The 20,303-nt window shown below is 38.9% G+C and overlaps 2 protein-coding genes and 1 long non-coding RNA gene across 5 annotated transcripts in view; 2 read left to right on the forward strand and 1 right to left on the reverse strand.

The window, feature by feature from the left end:
- The window catches only part of rasgrf2b (Ras protein-specific guanine nucleotide-releasing factor 2b), a 52,288-nt gene extending 38,271 nt beyond the window's left edge, over positions 1-14,017 (forward strand). Inside the window, exons 16-29 of one of the 3 annotated variants that reach the window (XM_024275897.2) lie at positions 120-212; positions 2,070-2,560; positions 5,620-5,745; positions 7,385-7,474; positions 8,085-8,191; positions 8,514-8,626; positions 9,021-9,081; positions 9,563-9,666; positions 9,774-9,858; positions 9,933-10,130; positions 11,389-11,468; positions 11,568-11,685; positions 11,765-11,833; positions 12,141-14,017. In XM_024275897.2, coding sequence (XP_024131665.1) covers positions 120-212; positions 2,070-2,560; positions 5,620-5,745; positions 7,385-7,474; positions 8,085-8,191; positions 8,514-8,626; positions 9,021-9,081; positions 9,563-9,666; positions 9,774-9,858; positions 9,933-10,130; positions 11,389-11,468; positions 11,568-11,685; positions 11,765-11,833; positions 12,141-12,233 — 1,828 coding nt within the window. In that variant the 3' untranslated portion in view covers positions 12,234-14,017. The remainder of the gene's footprint in view (positions 1-119; positions 213-2,069; positions 2,561-5,619; positions 5,746-7,384; positions 7,475-8,084; positions 8,192-8,513; positions 8,627-9,020; positions 9,082-9,562; positions 9,667-9,773; positions 9,859-9,932; positions 10,131-11,388; positions 11,469-11,567; positions 11,686-11,764; positions 11,834-12,140) is intronic. The other 2 variants (XM_036213632.1, XM_024275900.2) reach the window with 2 other exon arrangements.
- A 1,636-nt stretch (positions 14,018-15,653) lies between these two features.
- Positions 15,654-20,303, reverse strand: part of LOC112148918 — a 7,065-nt gene continuing 2,415 nt past the window's right edge. Inside the window, exons 2-3 of the long non-coding RNA XR_002919715.2 lie at positions 16,069-16,220; positions 15,654-15,873 (exon numbers count right to left, since the gene is read on the reverse strand). This is a non-coding gene — a long non-coding RNA (uncharacterized LOC112148918). The remainder of the gene's footprint in view (positions 15,874-16,068; positions 16,221-20,303) is intronic.
- Positions 16,716-20,303, forward strand: part of LOC112148917 (creatine kinase U-type, mitochondrial) — a 4,440-nt gene continuing 852 nt past the window's right edge. The window contains exons 1-9 of the mRNA XM_024276335.2: positions 16,716-16,853; positions 18,462-18,623; positions 18,704-18,902; positions 18,974-19,069; positions 19,138-19,359; positions 19,439-19,524; positions 19,703-19,826; positions 19,922-20,056; positions 20,131-20,256. Of these exons, the coding sequence (XP_024132103.1) occupies positions 18,484-18,623; positions 18,704-18,902; positions 18,974-19,069; positions 19,138-19,359; positions 19,439-19,524; positions 19,703-19,826; positions 19,922-20,056; positions 20,131-20,256 (1,128 nt within the window). The 5' untranslated portion in view covers positions 16,716-16,853; positions 18,462-18,483. The remainder of the gene's footprint in view (positions 16,854-18,461; positions 18,624-18,703; positions 18,903-18,973; positions 19,070-19,137; positions 19,360-19,438; positions 19,525-19,702; positions 19,827-19,921; positions 20,057-20,130; positions 20,257-20,303) is intronic.

Below are 20,303 nucleotides of genomic sequence, written 5' to 3' on the forward strand. Positions count from 1 at the left end.
TCACGTCTCACTTTTCCACCTCCTTGTATCTTCATTGAATCCACTATTTTCATTTTCATCACTCAATGTTTTGTTTTGTCTGTCATCCACCCCTTGTTTTCTCTTCACATCCACTCCAGGGTGCAGTACCCCTCATTTGATCGTCTGTCCATCTCATCCATCTGTCCTGACTATGGTCTGAAGGTCAAGAAGATAGCCATGGATCAGTCCAAGTAACCGACTCTTCTTTTCTCTGCTCTCTTTCTCTCACCATCTGTGTGGCATCTCCCCTGCCTGTTCTTCCTCTCGTGCGGTCATGATCTGGTACTAAACGGATGCATGACTTACCTTCTCCTCAGCCTGTCTCGCTCTTTACATGAATGAATCACTGAGGTTGGGATTGTGGATGACCAAAAACAGAAATTGAAAATATGTACTTTGGATGGAGATCTGCAGAGGCCGTTCAGAGCATGTTTTTATCAGCGGCGTCTCACCTCCTTGAGGCTGTTTTTTTTTTCTCTTATACTATTTGGATCTTTGCTTCCCATTCCTCTTATACTGTTTCTATTTCTAACTAGCTTTTGCATCTTTTCCAGCAGTTTTCCTCTTTAGTCCTTTGTTTACCCTGTATTTTTCTTTTTTTGCATTAAACGTTTTTCCCTGTTATGTCTGTTTTGGATGCGGTTAGTTCCTCAATCTCTGGCTGAAATGTTTGAGCATATGATGCCTGCGTTTATGTGTGCACATTTACTTCTTTTCTGCCTCTTAAGGCGATGCTTCCTCAACTGGGGTTGTTGTTTGGGTTCATATTCACAGACTTTATTATCTTTTATTTCTTACATTTTTATGTATTTAGTTTTATTGCTTAAACCAATTTAATGGTTTATTCAAGGACAGGAGGCTCTGAAAAAAGAAAAGCAGCAGTAATAAAGAAAAAAGGCAAAAGATAAAACAAAACCAGGAAGAATTATTGAATTTTTTATTTGATTTCCCTTTTACTAATTACTAATCATCAATCATGGGAGTGTTTGCTTCAAGCCTCAAATGTTGCATCCAAAGCATCAAAAAATAATTGATACTAAAGGAGCCTAATTTTTGCAGCAGAGATGATTTCATTTGACAGCATGTGAAGCACTGGGACATTAATAGTTGTCTCAGTGGTAGAATGTTTGCAAAGCCAGAACTTCAGTTTTTGTCCCCATGTGTGAGCAAATGAAGGCACAACTCTCTCTCCTTGGAGCTAATTTAAAGAAAAAAAAAGTTAGCCTAAAAGCAACACTAACAAGAGTGCTAAAACCGATCCAGAACCATTGCAGACCATTAAAACCTACCTGACAGATGCAATAAAGCCCCAACGAGCCGAGGGGAAGTGCATAATATGATGATGCCTCTCTGTGGGTTTGCCGTGATTAGAGCTCCACTGACTCCTTGCTCAGTCCTTTAGTTTCATTGCTATTCATTCAGGGTGGGCAGGTATGAGCTGTACAGAGGACTTAAACATCCTGGAAAAAAGGAGAAAGGCACAGAGGGAACATGAAAGATTCAGTTTTTTTGTTATTTGTTTTTTGCATCCCAGTTTTGAAGTACAGTAAAAAAAAAAAAAAAAACTGACTGCATTCTGCATGGCCTCTCTAAATATATGAGTAGGAAGTGCTTTAAGCTCACACCATTCTTTGACTGAGCTGCACTTTTTATGCTCTTAATATTTATTATTCCCTTTATTAACCCTTTCAGGTATTTATCTCTGAGTTACACAGTTTTGGCTAAAGATGTGCAGGATCGGTTTATTTATTTATTTATTTATTTATTTATTTATTTATTTATATCGACTTTGAATCATATCAGCAACTACAAATCATAATATAAATATTTTTTGTAGTTGTTAAAATGAGTCATTACATCTCTAAAATTCAGGCATGAAGGGGTTAAACTGAATTTAAAACATGTTTGTTAATTATCTTTTTAATGATACAAATAGATGAGTAATGCTGCAAAAACATGCTTTTATTTCCTCCTTTTCACTGAACTCTTTCTTAATTGTTTATTATTATTATTACTTTAATTAACATATTGTCTTTTTCAATTCCCAGATCTTTGGAATTATTTTTTGCCACCAATCAAAATAACAGAAGCGGCGAGCACATCAATGACAGATCTCCTCGTCTCTGCCGCAAGTTCTCTTCTCCTCCACCTCTATCCATCCCCTCGCGCACCAACTCCCCCGTCCGAACTCGAAAGCTCTCCCTCCACTCCCCCATCACTGCCAGAGTGGTCGGTCTCGACCTGACCAGTCCACTGTCTAACTTCAGCCTCAACCACAACTCGTCCCAGTCTGCTGCCAGTAGCCCCACATCCGCCGCCACGCCACAAACTCCAACACCTCAAACCCCAACCCCAACTGCTACCTCTCCATCTCCTCCTTCTTCCACCTCCCCACCGCCGAACAACGGCAAAGCACAGCAGGAGCAAGCTCCTCCCACGCCATCGTCACCGGAACAGAGTCCTTACTCGACCACAGAGGGAGAGGAAGTGCCGAGGATCGACCCTTTCTGTGGGAAACTTCGACGGAGCATTCGCAGAAGTACGTACATTTTAACTGTATTGAAAATGAGTCCTTTTAAAAATTAGGCATAAAGGTTGAAGACAAACAAAAGAACAAGTTATAAGTAAATAAAACCAAACATTTTAAGAATATCAACCAGGCCTGATCATAGACAGTACATAGAGAGAACTGGACTGAATACCATAGACTTCTATTAAATTATAACCAGCTATTACTCAATTACTCTGTTTGTCAGAATAACTATTCTTGCTCTGGTGTCTCTTTTTAACAGGTTCCTGCTAAACCTATTTTTTTTTTCATGATAAATCTTCTTTATCCCAAGTTAGTCACTTTATAAACTGGCTAATCAGATGTGCAGTGCTCTATATAGTGTGTTTGCCAATCCCAAAACTGAGTGCCCTAGGTTGGCATATATAGACCACAATGCATTGCGTTTGAATTATTTTTGTGGAAAAAAAAGTGTTTTATTATTTTTATATAAACCATTTTTGCTTGTATTTATTAGGTTTTTACTTTGTGGAATCTCTGACATTGTTTATTCCCATATTAAAAAATAAAAGAGTGACCAAACTGCTTTTAAAATCACCAAATAATCTCACACTATAGTTGTAGGGAGGGAGTTTGTGCAGAGCTACCAGACAGATACCAGGTGCGGAACTGTTTTCTGTTCTGCATTCATGCCCATGAGGCGTTCAAGGTCATCAGAATTTCCGCTCAACACAAGCGTAAGAGTCCAGAATTAACACAATAAAACACATCCAGTCACAAACTACAACCTTATTGAGTTTTATTTGACCTTGCGGCTCTGCTTGTATGTTGTGTTATCTCTGAACGTCACCTAAAACCAGTTCTAAAGTCATCTGGTTTGTATCCATGCAGGAGATTCAGCTGCTTTGATCAATTCTGTGTTTGTTTCCCATACCCACAAGTTACTTTCTGGTGCTCACCAGATACTTTCTTGTGTGCATGAGAAAACAGTAATTTTATTTTACTTCTATGTCCTTTTACAAGCTCTAAAGAAAGCAAAACAAGCATACAAAAAAAACCCTCTAAATGTTAGGCTTTCCCTGAAAAGTCTGCTGGACTAACCTAATCTAACCTGAATTTAACTAAATCTGTAACTTTGTTTTGCCTTAAGCATTTGATTTCTCTGGACAGTTTACTCCTTCGCGGCAGTCTAAAGACTGCCTTGACTCATTTGTAAATTATCTAATACAATTACCGAGGCATCACTCATCAAATGACAGAATGTGAAGAGCTACCTCTAAGAGCAGAGCAGGATGCCCAGTGGGACATCATTATCTCCATGCATTTGTGTGGTGGACTCAGCTAAACTGACTTTCTACCACACATGCTCAGATCTTCGAATGGTGGTGTTAACAGCCCCCTTAGAGTGGAGAGGCACCGTGTCAGGGAATCTGAGGCAGCACAGCAAGGACAAGCTGCAGGTAGACTCTAATTAGCATGTGCAGTATGTGTGGGTGCTATTATGTCACAAGGAGACAAAAACCCTGTTAGCTTCTCTCACTTCCTTTGCGTGGACTGTCAGTTCGTTTAGCTCTTAATAAGTGAGTGCATTTACGTGTTTATCCACACACACATTCGATATCTTTAATTGCTTGTTAAAATTTGTCACTGCAGCTTTCTGTGTGAGTTAGTGGTACATTCAGAGCACTTGACATGTAATAAGATCCTGCATTTCTGTCTTGATACTTGTGGGACAAATATTTGTGGTATTTCTGATGATAAATTACACTTTTTTTATAGCCTTAGAAAAAAAAAATAATAATCTAACAGGAAATGCCACTTCTGCATGCAGACACTAAAAGTTCTATGAAAGCAGAAAAGTTCTGTATTGATTGGAGAGAAGTGCAGCCGTTTGTTTGGCTTTATGAGAGCTTTTCATTTTATTACATCTTTTGTTTACATCTTATTCTTTGACATTAAAAACAAAGACTTGTCTGGGTTTTAAATGTCAGTGAAATGGGATAAGCTTTAATTATCTTTCATTCCTTCTCTGAATGCATCTGTTTTTTGTGTAGGAGTGCACAAGCAAAGCGTTTATTCATTACTTCATAGAACCAAATATAATTTCCTTCTAAACACTGTTTCATAAGATCTTTTTTTCCTGTGCTCATGCAATATCTTAAATAAAAAAAAATTAAAAAAAATTGACAATCTGGAATCTTCCAAAAATCAACTTTGATGTTTTGTACATACCAGGCATATGTTCAAGAAGATGCAACATGTATGTTTACAGAGTTTTCATTGCTTGAACATGTGTTTCTGAGCCTGGTGTGAACCATTGACTGTATAAGAGAACTGGACCGAGCGAGTGGGATGTCACTCGTAGAAACGACTTGCTTCTGGTTCTAATAAAATGAAGTCGATTCAGACATCTTTTTTTTTGGTGATACGGCTTTCACCATGTTGGAACCAGAAATAGTCAGTAAGGAGTGACTGGTCCAAGTCGATCTGACTCTACATTTCTATGGCAACGACTCCCTCCAATCAGGAATGAGCATGTAAGAAGATCGCTTCAAATGCTCAAATGAGACCGCCTACTTTTATTGAAGTATCTGATTGGTCAATTTATAACTTGAACAACTTTGGCAAAAAATAGTGAAAAAAATAGGATTTGCTAGAACAAGAATAGTTGTTCTGACAAATATAATGTCTAAGTAAAAGCTGTTTATTTCGCAGTAGAAACCGATGGGATTTTGGCTCTTTTGGACCAGTGGCTACTTCCTGTTTGGAAGTAACCCGTTTATCACATACAGTCAATGGTGTGAACGTAGCGTTAATCATAACTCTTTGCAGTGCTGATTCTATTTTTATGGTAACACAAAATTGGTCTGAAAAGACAATAAGAGCAATTGAAAAGAACATATTGACACCATCAGCATTAGAAATTAAGATTTTAATAGGGCTCGTAAAATGTCTTCTACAACCTTTTATCCTTTAAAATAAAAACTCACCCTTGTATTAAGGAAGTGCTCATTTTTGAGGAAATGCTCTAAGACTCAATTCTGAAAATGTGTGAAAACAAGCTAAACTTTCCCTTTCTTCCTTTCCAGCTGTGCTGGAATCAGTGTCACTCGAGAAAATCATCCCAGAGTCTCCGCAGAGCAGTGAGGCTGGAGACACGTCGCCATGCCGCTCCCCGTCCACGCCGCGACACCTCCGCTACAGGCAGCCTGGAGGTAAGACAGACAGAACGTGTGTTTGTGGGGTTTCTTAGTCGTGGTTTCACCACAGTGCCAGAGGTGCTGGAGATGTGGGCAGTGCCGTGCACACTGACAGGTGATGGTAGATCCAGTCCAACACAAAGATCCTCCAACACAGAACCCGGCAGTGCAGCACAACAACATTAAAACAGCAGATTATGATGTAGTTGGTGAATCAATATTGAGGTTTCCTGGGGTGTTTTTTCTGTAAGTAGACTCTGTTAGGGGGAGGATTTAATGGAGTTCAACTGATTCTTATTTTCAGTGTCTCCAGGTGAGCTGAAGAGGTAATCAGTGTTTTATTCCTATCAATTTCGTTTTGCTTCGGGATAATATTTACTCGGTTCACAATAAAAAGGATGAAAAAGAATAGAAATAAAACTGAGTATTTACTTTCTAAAGAACAATATTTACAAAAGCACTTTACTTTTGTTTGTTTCTTCTTTAATATGTTAAGATAAAAAAAAACTGTATCTTTCTTATTGTTAACATTTCAACACCCCTTAACAAATTTAAACGAGTTTAGGCTTTACATCCCAATTTGGTGATATGCTAAAATCTCTTTACCCTATATATTCTTAATATATATTTCTCATGATAGTAATACCTTAATAAAATAAAAATTACTCATTTACTTTTCTTTCATTTACTCCTTTCCAAAGTGCGTAAAGTATTATTTTCAGCTGGAACCAGTTTGGAGGAAGGCGTTTTTCCAAAGGACAAAAATGATCCGTCCAAAGTCTGCGTTTTGGAATTCTAATTGGATTAATGGAGGACCGCTGCTTCCTTTATTTGTTCCTTTAGTACACAATAAATCAAATTATCCTCTGTGAGAACCCCACAATTCTTTCCAAAAAATGCAAGGAAATAATGTTATTTTTACATTTGAAACTTAAATAAAGCTTTTATGAATTTCCTCACTACTCCCCAACCCCTAAAATACTATATAGTGCAGGACCATTTAATGCCCTGGAATCTTGACGAATGTTCGCTAATTCTTGATTTTCTTTTTAGATTCCAAATATAAATGAGTACAAATGTAAATGAGCCTTTTTTAATTGTTAAGCTCGTGATTCAAGCAATCAACCAGCAGACAGCTGCTCAATTGACTGAACTACTGCCACATTTTGAAGATTACGATGAAATGTTTCATACATTTAAAAGATCCTGTTGTTGATTTAACAGCTGCATTTATTAAAACAACAAGTATTAGCTTTTTTTTATTTGAAGATTCTGAGAAAGTCCTCCAAAAGTGTCTTTTTTTTATGGACTACAGGCTTTAAGAGCATTTGGATTGTCTCATAAAATCTGCTTTCAGCTAAAACAAGTTTGTTTTCTTTTACATCTTTACATGTCATAAAAGTTTTTTAGCATTTTTATTTTACAAACTGAAGTTAAAATAGCATTTTGCACAAAAAACACTTATTATTCTGTTTTTTTTAGTAAAGTTCATTATGGCTTGAAATGATTTATTTATTTTTGACGCTATAGTAATTGTTTTTAGATTTATTAGAACAGAGCTTTACTTGTGTTCATTTCCTTGGATCATAAATGCAGCAAATCACATTACAGAGCCGTTACTGCTGATGATAATTATGTGTCTGTGCATCTGCAGTCCAGTCTGGAGAGAATTCCCGCTGCTCAGTCTCTCCTGCCTCCGCTTTTGCTATTGCAACTGCAGCAGCAGGCCATGGTGCCCCACCAGGTACACTCGCCACTTTCTGAACGCCTTTAGATGACGGACAGACACAACGTTTGAGTTGATTATAAACATGTTATGGAAGCCTGAAGATAAATAGTCCTAAAATATCAGTTTGACTTGCTGGTTTTGCTGTAAGTGAGATTCTAACATTTTTATTGATTACTTTTCTTGGGTTACAATCTAAGAAAATAAGAAATCTTTAATTGGTTAAATAGCACTTTGAAATGGTTTAAAATCAGAACATACTGTAAGCAAAATGTAAAATTCAGCAATTTAAGTGTGACAAGGAAGCAGAATATAATTGCTTTTACACTTTCATAATAGTAAAAAAGACAAAAATACATTGAATAATTAGTAAATAAGTTTCTCTTTTACTGCATTTAAAAAAAGTTTTTTTTATTTTTTCAGTATTATTTAATTAAGCACATCGCAGCATTTTCCAATTTTTAAAATGTTTTCATGCAGTCATGCTGTTGTATCATAGCTCAGGCTTGTCGATGTTTTTTGATTTTTTGCCACATTAGAGAACTTTATAGAATAATTCTAATATGCCTACATGTTATGAAACTCTGATGCATTAAGCCTTATTGTATTGTCCAAATTGTCCTTGCAGTGTTCACTAACTCGGAGAGAACCTGCGATAAAGACTTCATCATCCGCAGAGCTGCAACCAACCGGGTTCTCAACGTGTTGCGCCACTGGGTCTCCAAGCACTCCCAGGTCGGTCTCCAACCACATGTGGGATTCCGTTTCTCCGTTTGTCTGTGTTCTCATTAAAGCAGGTGGCTGATGCGTTTGCTCCCCTGCTCTCTTAAAAAAGCTAACAGCCACCAATGCCCAAACACACAAGGGATATTGTTGCTATTCTCACTTTCTGTCTCCTGTAACTCCTTCAGTTCTCTTTCTCAAAAGGTCCGGCCTTTTTTAGGCTGACAGTGACTACATGTGGATCCATTTTTGCCAGATTGCTTCTTAAACCAAAACCATTGTAGTTTAAATTGGTGCCATGAAGCTATAGAAGTCTATCTGTCTTTGTGTGAAGGACTTTGAGATGAATGGGGAGCTGAAGATGTCGGTGATCTGTCTCCTGGAGGAGGTGCTCAGAGATCCAGACCTACTGCCTCAAGAGAGAAAAGCTACTGCCAACATACTAAGGTGAACAGGTTTCTCCAGAAGAATGTTCAAGAAATGTTTATCTCCCTTAACCTCCTTTTTTCTATGGTACCTTCTATGGTGTGGCAGAATATTCATAATCCGTAATGTAACTGTAAAATCTGTCCAACACCAGAGGCCTTCAGCTCTTATCTGTTTGCTCAGATTAAAAAATATTCAGAATTCACAATAATTTTAAGAATTTTAGTCTTAATTTTCTTAATATATGTCCTCCATCATAAGAAAAGGGCTACAGGAACATGTTAAAAATCGTGATTTTCATTAGAGTAATTCTTTGTTTTGGACATTTTGCAACTTAAAAAAACTCAATTTAATTTAAATAATAAAACAATGATTCATCTGTTTAATAATGCTCCATTCTGTTTTTCTTCGTCAGTGCCCTTTCTCAAGATGAGCAGGAAGATGCCCAACTGAGGATAGAAGACATCTTACAGATGGTGAGATGATCTCATCAAAACAGAGGAACTAATAATAGCAGTTTTGCTCATTTTCTTTAGCATAAATAAAAGGTTTTGCCTCGTAGAGCTTTTAAACCAATAAACTTTTATGCAGCCTAAATTATGTCTCAGCCTGATATTTACAATTTGTTATAAAATCCAAAAGAAGCTCTTTACTTATCTCATTGTTTAGCTTTAAAATTGTCAGGATGCAACAAACAAACACACATGTTGCTTTAGTGAGACGTGAAAAGCCTTTGTCAGTGCTGGCTGTCACATCCACCAGGCAGAGGGGGAGAATACAGCCTCCCCGACTGTCACCCTCCAGGGGACAGTCCGCTGTCATCAGCTGTGTTCATCATAGCCACTTTCGTTGTTAGATATTTTTGTCTCCATATTGTTTGTTCTGGTTTTATCGACATTGCCCTTGTTTGCATGTGGCTGTTTTTGTGTGTTTGCGTGCATGACGGCGTGTGTTTAGGCGGATTGTTTGAAGGCGGAGTGTTTCGAGTCTCTCTCGGCGATGGAGCTGGCGGAGCAGATCACCCTGCTGGATCACATCGTCTTCAGGAGCATTCCCTATGAGTCAGTCTAAGTTGAACAAACTCGCCTCTAAGCACGACTCATTTTAAAAAGTAAAAAACGTTTTTGAATTTGAGATAACTGAGTTTTGTTTCGTTTGTCGTCTAAAGAGAGTTCCTGGGTCAGGGCTGGATGAAGGTCGATAAAACCGAGAGGACGCCCTACATCATGAAAACCAGTCAACACTTCAACGATGTAACTTCCCCCTGATATCCCCTCACAGCCTCTTGTTCTCGTGTGCATCTTTCATCACGTTCACCTGTTTGCAGATGAGTAACCTGGTGGCATCACAGATTATGTCCCACACGGATGTGGGCTCCAGAGCCAGCTCCATTGAGAAATGGGTGGCTGTGGCAGACATCTGTCGCTGCCTGAACAACTACAACGGAGTGTTGGAGATCACGTCTGCTCTCAACCGCAGCGCCATCTACAGGCTGAAGAAGACTTGGGCTAAAGTGAGCAAACAGGTAAGGTCATTTAGAGCTGTCTGTTTATGAAAATTATACAAAAAGTTCCAAATCAGAAAAAAATATGAAAAAATATGTTTTAGTTTTGCAGTGCATTCTAAGAATATTAGAGTGGTAAAGATGTTATAATCTTAGGATATCATATTGTTTCTAGCACTTAAAAATGCTTTTCCACGAAAGGCAGCCATGGATTAAAGTTTTAGATAACATTTTCTCTAATTCTGTATGAAAGCACAACAAAGTGTCAACGCTGATTTATCCTCACAGAACAAGACACAATCCGAGAGTTAAAGTTTTCAGAAGTCAACTTCAAGCACATGCAGTTCCCCAAATAACCACTAGGCGCTTAAGGCAAAAGGAAGCCAATCCACATGGATATTTTAGTTTTAAAGGGCCTATATCATGCAAAATCAACTTTTTAAGTGTATTATAATGTTAATTCCTCACAAAAAACAACTTCAAAGTGGTATTTTATTCCATTCACACACCTCTGAGCACCAGCCCCTCCCAACCCACGAAAACAACCAGAAATATATTATCATGTAAATGGATATAGTTTACTCTGACAGGCCGTTTATGTGTCTAAATTCAAGCTTAAAGACTTTCTTTTGCTATGTGGCTAAATTATATTCAACATATTTTAACAGAGCAAGGAACAATGTTTATATAAATATGAATTTTTATGATCAGTTATATAAATTCTTATTTTTTAATGCTACATTATAGTTATGCATTAATGGGATGGGGTTTTTTTTTGGGTCATTTACTAGACAATTTTTCACTTTTCAGTGACCCTTGTGGACATGCTCCAACAATTTAGTCAAGTTTGCTCCACATTTTTCTTATTTTTAGAAAGCCCAGAGATTTTCCAACATTATGTTCTTCCAAGATTAAAGTTGAGAGCTTTTCACTTTTTTCTTCCATAAACAAAAACTAATGGTTTTTCTACTAATGTCCAAACCTGACCCTTTGTGAACTTATTCACTTAGCATTAAACCCATTCATAATCCAGAAGGGACTTCAATGTTACACAAATATTGGCTATTTTTTACTAAATCTGCATTTTTCAGAGATATAATTTCATGCTATAATCATAAAAATCAGCAATCAATCTGTCCAAAACCATATTCTGTTGGTGCAAATTAGCTTTTTTAATAGCTATGTAAGCACATTGACTGTTTTAAGCACCTTTGTTACTTGTTTGTCTGTATGTTCTGCAGTAAAACTGATACTTAAGTGAATTTCTACTTTTTTCCAGGCTAAAGCTCTGATGGACAAACTACAGAAAACTGTCTCCTCTGAGGGAAGATTTAAAAATCTGAGGGAGACTCTGAAAAAGTGAGGTTATGTCTTAAAATCCCAAAATACACACTTAACTGATACATAAATGTGAAACAGTTTATGACAAGATGTTATTCCCACGCATTTGTACTCCAGCTGCAATCCTCCGTGCGTGCCATACCTGGGAATGTACCTCACAGACTTGGCCTTTATTGAGGAAGGAACTCCAAATTTTACTGAGGAAGGTCTCGTTAACTTCTCCAAAATGAGAATGGTGAGCATAAAGAATGTTCAACGAAACAAAAATACGTGGAGCAAATGCCCTTAATGATTGAGGGCATGATTTTTTACAGATATCCCACATCATCAGAGAGATCCGACAGTTCCAGCAGACTCCTTACAGAATAGAGCACCAGGTTAAGGTATGTCCTGTTCTTCAAGAGAAATAGATATTGGTAATGTTACAGATTCCATACTTTGTTTTCTGGCATCAAATAAAAACACAAAGTCCCACTTCGATCGATCATCTTGTGATCTATATTAAAGCGTTCAGTGTTATTTTAATTATGATTATGCCGTTTTGTTAAAATCACCAGAAATTCATTTTTTTTTTCGGAGTGGGTCTTTAAACAAGTTTATCAACCTTGAATGAAAGTCGTTTTTTGTCACATAATATTGCATCAGTGAATCCACATTATTGTGTGAAACGGCTCTATATTTTTGTTCCAGGTGACTCAGTACCTTCTGGATAAGACCCTGACCATGGATGAAGACACCCTCTATGACCTCTCTTTGAAGATAGAGCCCAGGCTGCCCGCCTGAGTCACATCTGTTTATGGCCTGTGACTGCCAGCCAAATCTGGGACCCCCTCTGGGGCGACACACCTGTGTGATCTCACATGTTGCATTGAGAGAAATGTTTTGAGAAGCAGGTCCGTATAGAAAGAGGTGCAGATGAAGGGAGAGACGGCTGCGTGACGCAAAGAGTTTAGTGGGAAACTGAGGTAGCATAACAGAAGGAATTCCTAAGAGGTTGTATCGATCGTCGTCGAGAGGAAAGCGTGCTGACTGCATTGTATGAAGGTTTTGAGGAAGCTACATGCTCATCGATCCTTGGTCCAGAGTCTCACACCCATGACTTCCTCTGACTCAGCCTGAGAGTGCAGCAAAGAGAGAGAGAGTGGATAAAACAGAGATGTAGCATATACAGATCGTATAGTAGAGGGATGTCTGAGCTTGTGTTTCTGCACCCGTGTGCATTTTCTGTTGCTTTTTCACACCATGTCTTGAAGGGGAAACATGCAGTTCTTTGTGCTCATACAACTTGCATGAATTCAGCTGTTAAGTGTCTTGGCCTTTAACCTGACCCCCTACACTCAGCTTGGCATGCTTCGCTCCGATGAAGGTGACTCTACACCGCTATGCATCCTCAGCCTTTCAAAAACTACTCAAAAACAAAGAAAACTTTAACTTTGAATCTGAATATTTATATGTATATGGTTATATAAAGATTTTTCCCTCAAAAAAGAGTACATTCTGTATTTATTTTTGGTCACTCTTTGGCGGTTATTTTTCTAGTGCATGTCCACATGAATGAAACAAAGACAACATTTTGCCAGTGCCTTCCACAAGAGTAGGGTCCTCTAATACTTATAAGTTCCTAAGCTAAGAGATTTATTACATTTTCTTCTAAAATCTGACTTAATTTTCTGTAAGGAAGGTTATGTAAAGTATTTTAGCTTCCAATCAGAAAGCAGACGTCTCCCCCTGCTGTTCAGACTTTGTCATAACGTGCTTCTCCAAAGCTTCTGCAGCATTTCTGGGCAGCTCGATTGTTCTGGCTTTTGTTTGTTGCCGAGTTCAGGCTCACGTTTGTAGCTGGAATCTGACAAAAACGTAGACAGGAGCAGTTTTGCACTCTCTGAGAAGTAGCTGTGCTTTACTGACAGTATGATCATCATTTTCCATTTATTTCATCATATTCTGCATTTCAGTTACAAATATGTTTTTTTCTGTTTGAAGTTATATTATTATTTATTATTGTTGTTAATATTATTATTGGTATTTTGTTTTGCATCTTAGGTTCTTGTATATAAGAAAACTTCAATTCTACTCATAAAAGATGCCTTTTAAAGGTAAAAAAATGTAGCATTTCATTTTTTTATATGAATGATATGAAATAATAGTTGCATGCACATAACAGCTGCATGCTGTGAATGTCTGAAAGGACGTTCCTTCCTCGTCTGCTCTCTATAATAATATTGTCTGTAACTGGAAAAACAAAAAGTATAAATTCTATTTGTTAAATCTGCACGTTTGTCTCTGCGTGTACTTCACATGTCAAATGTGGTCTCAAATGAACTTCCTCTTAAAAAAGAACCTGTTGTTAAATGCATCGATCCAGAAGATTAAAAACTTGTCAGCCACTTTCCTTCAAGTACGTTTCGTTGTAATTCTGAGTCTGTTTTCCAACCAGTTTGGGGAATACATGATGTTCTGTTTGTGTTGTAACCCTGTATTATATATATGTGCTTTATTTTGGTGTTAATTTATTCATTTTTATTTTTCACTTCTGGGTTCAGGGGAAATAAATTCAACATGCCTTATGAGGTTGTGTTGTTGAGGTTATTGGTCGACGGCTCCTGTGATGTCACTAAAGCTTCCTCTGTTGTCTGATTCAGATACAGGAAGGAAGTTTGACGTTAGCCTGTTTAGGCAACAATTTCACAATAAAATTTAAAGTTAATCCGCTGTAATTATAAAAAGACTTTAAAAGACTTCACTTTAATATGCTGCTATGTTAATCTGTTTCCAAATAAATATAAAACTAGAAACACTTTTTTTTTACCTTTTATTCTGGTCTATAACTGGTTATGCTTTCATATAAAAACATAATGTGACCTACAAGTTGGTTGTTTTTAGAGTACCATGTTAGTTAAAACACATATTCTTAGTTAAGCTGTTTAGTTAAGTTTGTATGAAGAACAGAAACCATTTTATCTATTAATTTGATACTTTAAAAACAGTAAGAACATCTTTTTAAAGAAAATGATCATTCTGGGGCTGCACGGTGGCGCAGTGGTTAGCGCTCTTGCCTCACAGCGAGAAGGCCCCGGTTCGAATCCCGGCTGGGACCTTTCTGTGTGGAGTTTGCATGTTCTCCCCGTGCATGCGTGGGTTTTCACCGGGGACTCCGGCTTCCTCCCACCGTCCAAAAACATGCTTCATAGGTTAATTGGTGACTCTAAATTGCCCTTAGGTGTGGATGTTAGAGTGAATGGGTGTGTGATTGAGGCCCTGAGACAGACTGGCGACCTGTCCAGGGTGTACCCTGCCTTCGCCCATCAGTAGCCGGGATAGGCTCCGGCACCCCCGCGACCCCGACAGGGAAGAAACGGTCAAGAAGATGGATGGATGGATGATCATTCTGCCACCATGTGGTCATAAACAACATTACCTCTATTTGCATCAGTTTGTTGTACAAATCAGTTTTTACCTGACCTCCACTCACAATATAGTTTTAGCCGATAATTTTAAATGAATATAATCAATTATGGGAATGTTTTAAGCAAGATCAGCCAATTTGAACATGTCTGCCCACTGGCCTCATCTACAGTTATTTTATTATGTGGCCATGTTACAAACTTTATTTAGCAAGTAAGATCTGATGGAACAACCTGCAACTTTATCTGTATTTCTTTTCACTTTTTTTCTCATTGTGGTTAGCGCCGACATTCGGTCACAAAGGAAATGTTGTTATGGAAGAAAAGCTGCCAAAAAATAAAAAAATAAAAAAATCTAACTAAGGTCAAGCTCTGCAACGCCATGCTGCCCTCCCTCTCAAGTATGTTTTATACAATCTTACAAGAAAAGTGAGGTTTGGAATTGTAGCTTTTTCTAATCGCAACAATATTTATTTTAAGTTTTACTGAATACTCCTCACCGGACTCTCAAGTTGTCAAAATGACACTTAATCAAAGACTATTAGGGTCACTGATAAATCAAATTTCGGTCATAAAATGTCAAACTTAATGAATTTGTGTATCACCTTTCATTCACGTGAAACATAAAAGCTTTGACATGCTTTTACATAAAAACAAATAGAATACTAATTAAAGAACTTAAAGAAAATTAGCACCTCTCCCTCCCTCAGATCTTCCCTCCACCCGTCCAGCTCCCCCACTATAAGCTTTAGGTCAAAATTGGACAAAGACATAAGAACTGCAGATCTTTGACTTAATATTGCTGTGCAGAATCGGTATTATGGGGATCCATTTATTCCATGCCCAGTCGAGCGGGCGCTGCGGTCATCTCTGATACCCGACCCAACACAAGGCAGCACAGGGCCTACTCCACAGCTATTAGACCACACACGAGGACTCCAGCGGCTCCAAAGAGAACAAGCACTGCAGCAACAGCCCCCATACAGGTGGGACCGGTGGTGCCCAAGAATAATGGATCCCTGAAAGGGAGCACTGGAGTTAAGAAAAAAAATTAAATAAAAAACATTAAAAATAATTAGATAAACACCTAAATAAAGTCAAAAATACAATATTAAAATTGGTAGTATATTAAAATAATAATTGTGTATATAAATTTACCATAAAATGATTTAAATAATGAAAATTAAAAGAAAAGATAAAAATGAAACAATTACAAGAGTCATGTAGGAGATGGTCTCTGCAGCTCTGCGGTTTTTCGGCAGGCTGTTCCACAGGCGAGGACCACATGGTGGAACGAGGCCCAACCATGCGTTTTGATCCTCACCTTAGGAACAGCTAGGAGGCCTGTACTGGAGAACCTCAGGGTCTGTGAGGAATAAGAACACAAAAACGTTTATAAATCACTAAAGGCACTTCAAGATGAACATTTTTGTGTGCTACATTCACCAAAAAAAAGCTAAAAGATAAAGAAAGCTGCTTAAAAGAATAGATAAGGGTTTTTTTTTTTTTTATCCATCTTCTGAAAACGGATTGATCTATTTTGGGGTCACAGAGGATGCTGGGGCCTATCCCAGCTACTGTTGGGCAAAGAACACGTCACCAGTCTGTTGACTCTGTGAGGTGGCAGTGCTATTCACTGCTCCTCCTTAATACATTTATATGTACAAAAACAAAAGAAGGATTTCATTATTTTTGTACCTATGAACTTAAAAGTTCAATTTAAGACCTTTTAGAATATACTGTAATATAAATAGGTTTGACTCTTGGGACTGAGTGTGAGGAGAAGAGTACCAGAAAGGGAGACTCCATGAGTAGCAAGGCAAAGAGGATTTTCTGTCTGTTGGCCAGCAGAAGGCTAATCCTGGACCACTGGCCCCATGTCTCCCTGATCCCCTCTCTGCTCCTCAGCCTGCCTTCACTTCGCAGATCGAGCCTCTTTGGACTGAGCTGCACGGATCCCACTGCTGCTTCGCTGCCATTTGTCTTCATCTACCCCGAGGTGAGTGATGGAAGTTCCACTGGAAATTGTTGGCCCTTCACAATCTTTTTAGCACATAAAATACCTTGTGAGCGTTGATTGTGTTTTATAGAACAAAGAAGAGTGAAAACATTTGCAATAACAGGATCAAACGGAAACTTTTTTTCTCAGCTTGAGCGAAAAGCATGAAAAAGTCAAACAAGCTTTTGAGGTAGTTGTTCGTCTGCTGCTCTTGACAATATTTATAGCTCTCTCTGTGTCCTAGACAGCAGCAGAGCCTATTAGGCTCGTCCACAGGTAGCAACCACGTGTTGATCACTGGTGGAGACGCCTTCGACTAACCTCAAAATGTTTCAGCCTTTTAAAGACCATCCTACAAATTGTTTATGTACTTTTCCAATGATTGGAGGGTGCGAGTCTGTATTTTTTTTTCTTTTTCCTTCACCTTTTCAAACCTTCAGGTGTGTGTTGGAAATCCCACTAATCCCACTTTTGACAATCTCTTTAAATTGTCCTTTTTTTGCCCTTTAGCTCCGTCTCGTGACCTTTATGTGACTCTTCACTTGATTATCCTCACTGCTCTACAAATCACAACTCTTCTTTAGTAGTATTTTTTCTATTATTTATTTATTTATTTCTATTAATTATATTACAAATGAGAATATAAGAAACAAGTTGATGCATAACAGAACATCTTAAATTAACCTTTTTTCAAGATTCCTTTCTCCTTCATTTGACCTAGTATTCATTTGACTCCTCCTTCCCACCTGCCACCCTACTAGACCTTATTTTCAGGGTTATTCTGTGTAAACTCAGTGACTTAAGTTGACAAAACAGCAGTACTTTTGTATTCAAATTAAATAATCAAATTAGATCAGCTATTTTTAACCGTAAAGGATACTGTGTGTTAAACCAAAATGACAGCGCTTCTGTCAGCGTCCAATCACAAATCATCTAATCAGCTGAGCAGGTCATTCTCTCAAAGTGACCAATCAGAAAGCCTGACTCTGCCTCAACCATAATCTCATCAGGCAGACTGCTGGCATATCTGTTACTTAAGCATGTGATAGCTTAATGCAATAAGTAGTTCTGTCTAGGGTTGTAGATGGCAGGATGAGTGATACATATACATAAATTACTAGCAAAATAAAGGTTTAACTTAAAAAACTTAAACCTAAAGTCCCTTAGATTTAAGTAGAAATTGGTTCTTTTTTCTTCTTCAGTCTTTTATGTATTGCAATTATCAAAATTGATTGAATCTCTGTGAGGTCAGACTTTTAAAATTCATCTGAAAATAAACACTGCAGACTGCTTCCTCTCTGTGCCGGTGAGCTGTCTGCCGTAACCGCCTAATTCCCAATTATCAGCTTCCTCTGAACACCACCTGTGACCTTTATGCAGGATTCTGGTAAAGTTCAGGCTTAGCTAAATTGTGTCTCATTGTGCTGCAAATTGAAGGAAATAAACACAAACACCTGGGCTGACATTTTTACCACCAACATGAGACCATAATCGAGCTTTTGGTTAATGAGAGCCAGTAACTTAATGGCATTTGCACAAGGAGTTTTGACGTGTTGTCACTGATATCGATTGGAAGTTCAACAGTTTACGGTTCGACCCCCCTGTTAGGTGAAAACTAGACTGCATAACCATGGCGAACTCCTTCACTCGCATGATTTCTGGCCGCAACACGGCACTGATGATGGCTGTGGGAGCCAGCACTCTGGCATCAGGATATCTGATCAGTGACAACACCTCTGCTGCTGAGAGGATGAGGACCTACCCCCCCAGGTAAATGGTAGAAAAGGGCTTTACGAGTTTCAATCAGTCGTTCATGAATCTCCACACACTAACTGAGCTCTCTGTGACAGTGCTGATTATCCTGACCTGAGGAAGCACAACAACTGCATGGCAGCGGCTCTGACCCCAGCCATCTATGCACGCCTGAGGGACAGGGCGACCGCCCACAACTGGACTCTGGACCAGTGCATCCAGACTGGGGTGGACAATCCTGGACACCCCTTCATCAAGACTGTGGGCATGGTAGCTGGAGATGAGGAGAGCTACGAGGTCAGCGCTTACATCCAAACTGGGCTGTTTTGCTCATAAAATATTTCTAAAACTCAATGTTCGTCTATCAGGTGTTTGCTGAGATTTTTGACCCCGTCATCAAGGACAGACACAATGGCTATGACCCTCGCACCATGAAGCACCCAACGGATCTGGATTCTTCCAAGGTGACACACTGAACTCACTTCTCGTTTTGTTTCCAGCAAAGTAAAACCAAATGCTTTGTCCTCCTCAGATCACTTCAGGATTTTTTGATGAACGCTATGTGTTGTCATCTCGTGTGCGTACGGGCCGCAGCATCCGTGGACTGAGCCTCCCCCCGGCATGCACGCGCTCTGAGCGCCGGGAGGTCGAGCGGGTGGTCGTGACGGCTCTGTCTGGCCTGAAGGGAGACCTGGCCGGTCGATACTACAGCCTGGGAGACATGTCCCAGAGGGAGCAGCAGCAGCTTATCGATGTCAGTGCAGAAAAATGTCTTTTGATTGTGTGTTTCAGTGATACCAATCTCATGTTTTTACCGATCTGTTTGCCAACAGGAGCACTTCCTGTTTGATAAGCCTGTCTCACCACTGCTCACTGCAGCTGGGATGGCTAGGGACTGGCCTGATGCCCGTGGAATCTGGTAAGACACTTTTACTGACTGTACAGTGTTTCAAACTCCAGACCTTGAGAGAGCAAGTCCCCTTCATCGTTTTGAACTATTATCTCTTATTTACAATTTTTCTTTATTTAAAAGTCAAATTTTGACACTGAAGAAACTGTGTTAAGATGCTCTCTGATTATGATCTGTATTGACTCAGGCACAACAATGACAAGAACTTCTTGATTTGGATCAATGAGGAGGACCACACAAGAATCATCTCCATGGAGAAAGGTGGAAACATGAAGAGAGTGTTTGAACGGTTCTGCAAAGGTCTTAAACAGGTGTGATCATCCCCCCCCCAAAAAATACTGCCATTTTTTAAAATCGTGTTTGCATTTCAAGGCACTAACTTGAGTGTTTTTTTTCTAAACTATAGGTGGAGCATCTGATTCAGGAGAGAGGATGGGAGTTCATGTGGAATGAGCGGCTGGGTTACATCCTCACCTGCCCCTCTAATCTCGGCACTGGTCTCAGAGCTGGCGTACACATTCGTCTGCCTTTCCTCAGCAAGGTATTTCAGTAAACACTCAACAGCTGCACTCACAAAATCCCTCGTTACCTATTTAATGTCACAATATAATGCAGGACCCACGCTTTGGAAAAGTCCTGGAGAATTTGAGACTACAGAAGAGGGGCACAGGAGGCGTAGACACTGCCGCTACTGGAGACACCTTTGACATCTCTAACCTCGACCGCCTGGGAAAGTCAGAGGTATTGCCACACAACACAACATTTAAAACAAAAAAATGCACAAACGA

The sequence above is a fragment of the Oryzias melastigma genome, linkage group LG9 (genome assembly GCF_002922805.2).
Source record: "Oryzias melastigma strain HK-1 linkage group LG9, ASM292280v2, whole genome shotgun sequence".
NCBI lineage: Eukaryota > Metazoa > Chordata > Actinopteri > Beloniformes > Adrianichthyidae > Oryzias > Oryzias melastigma.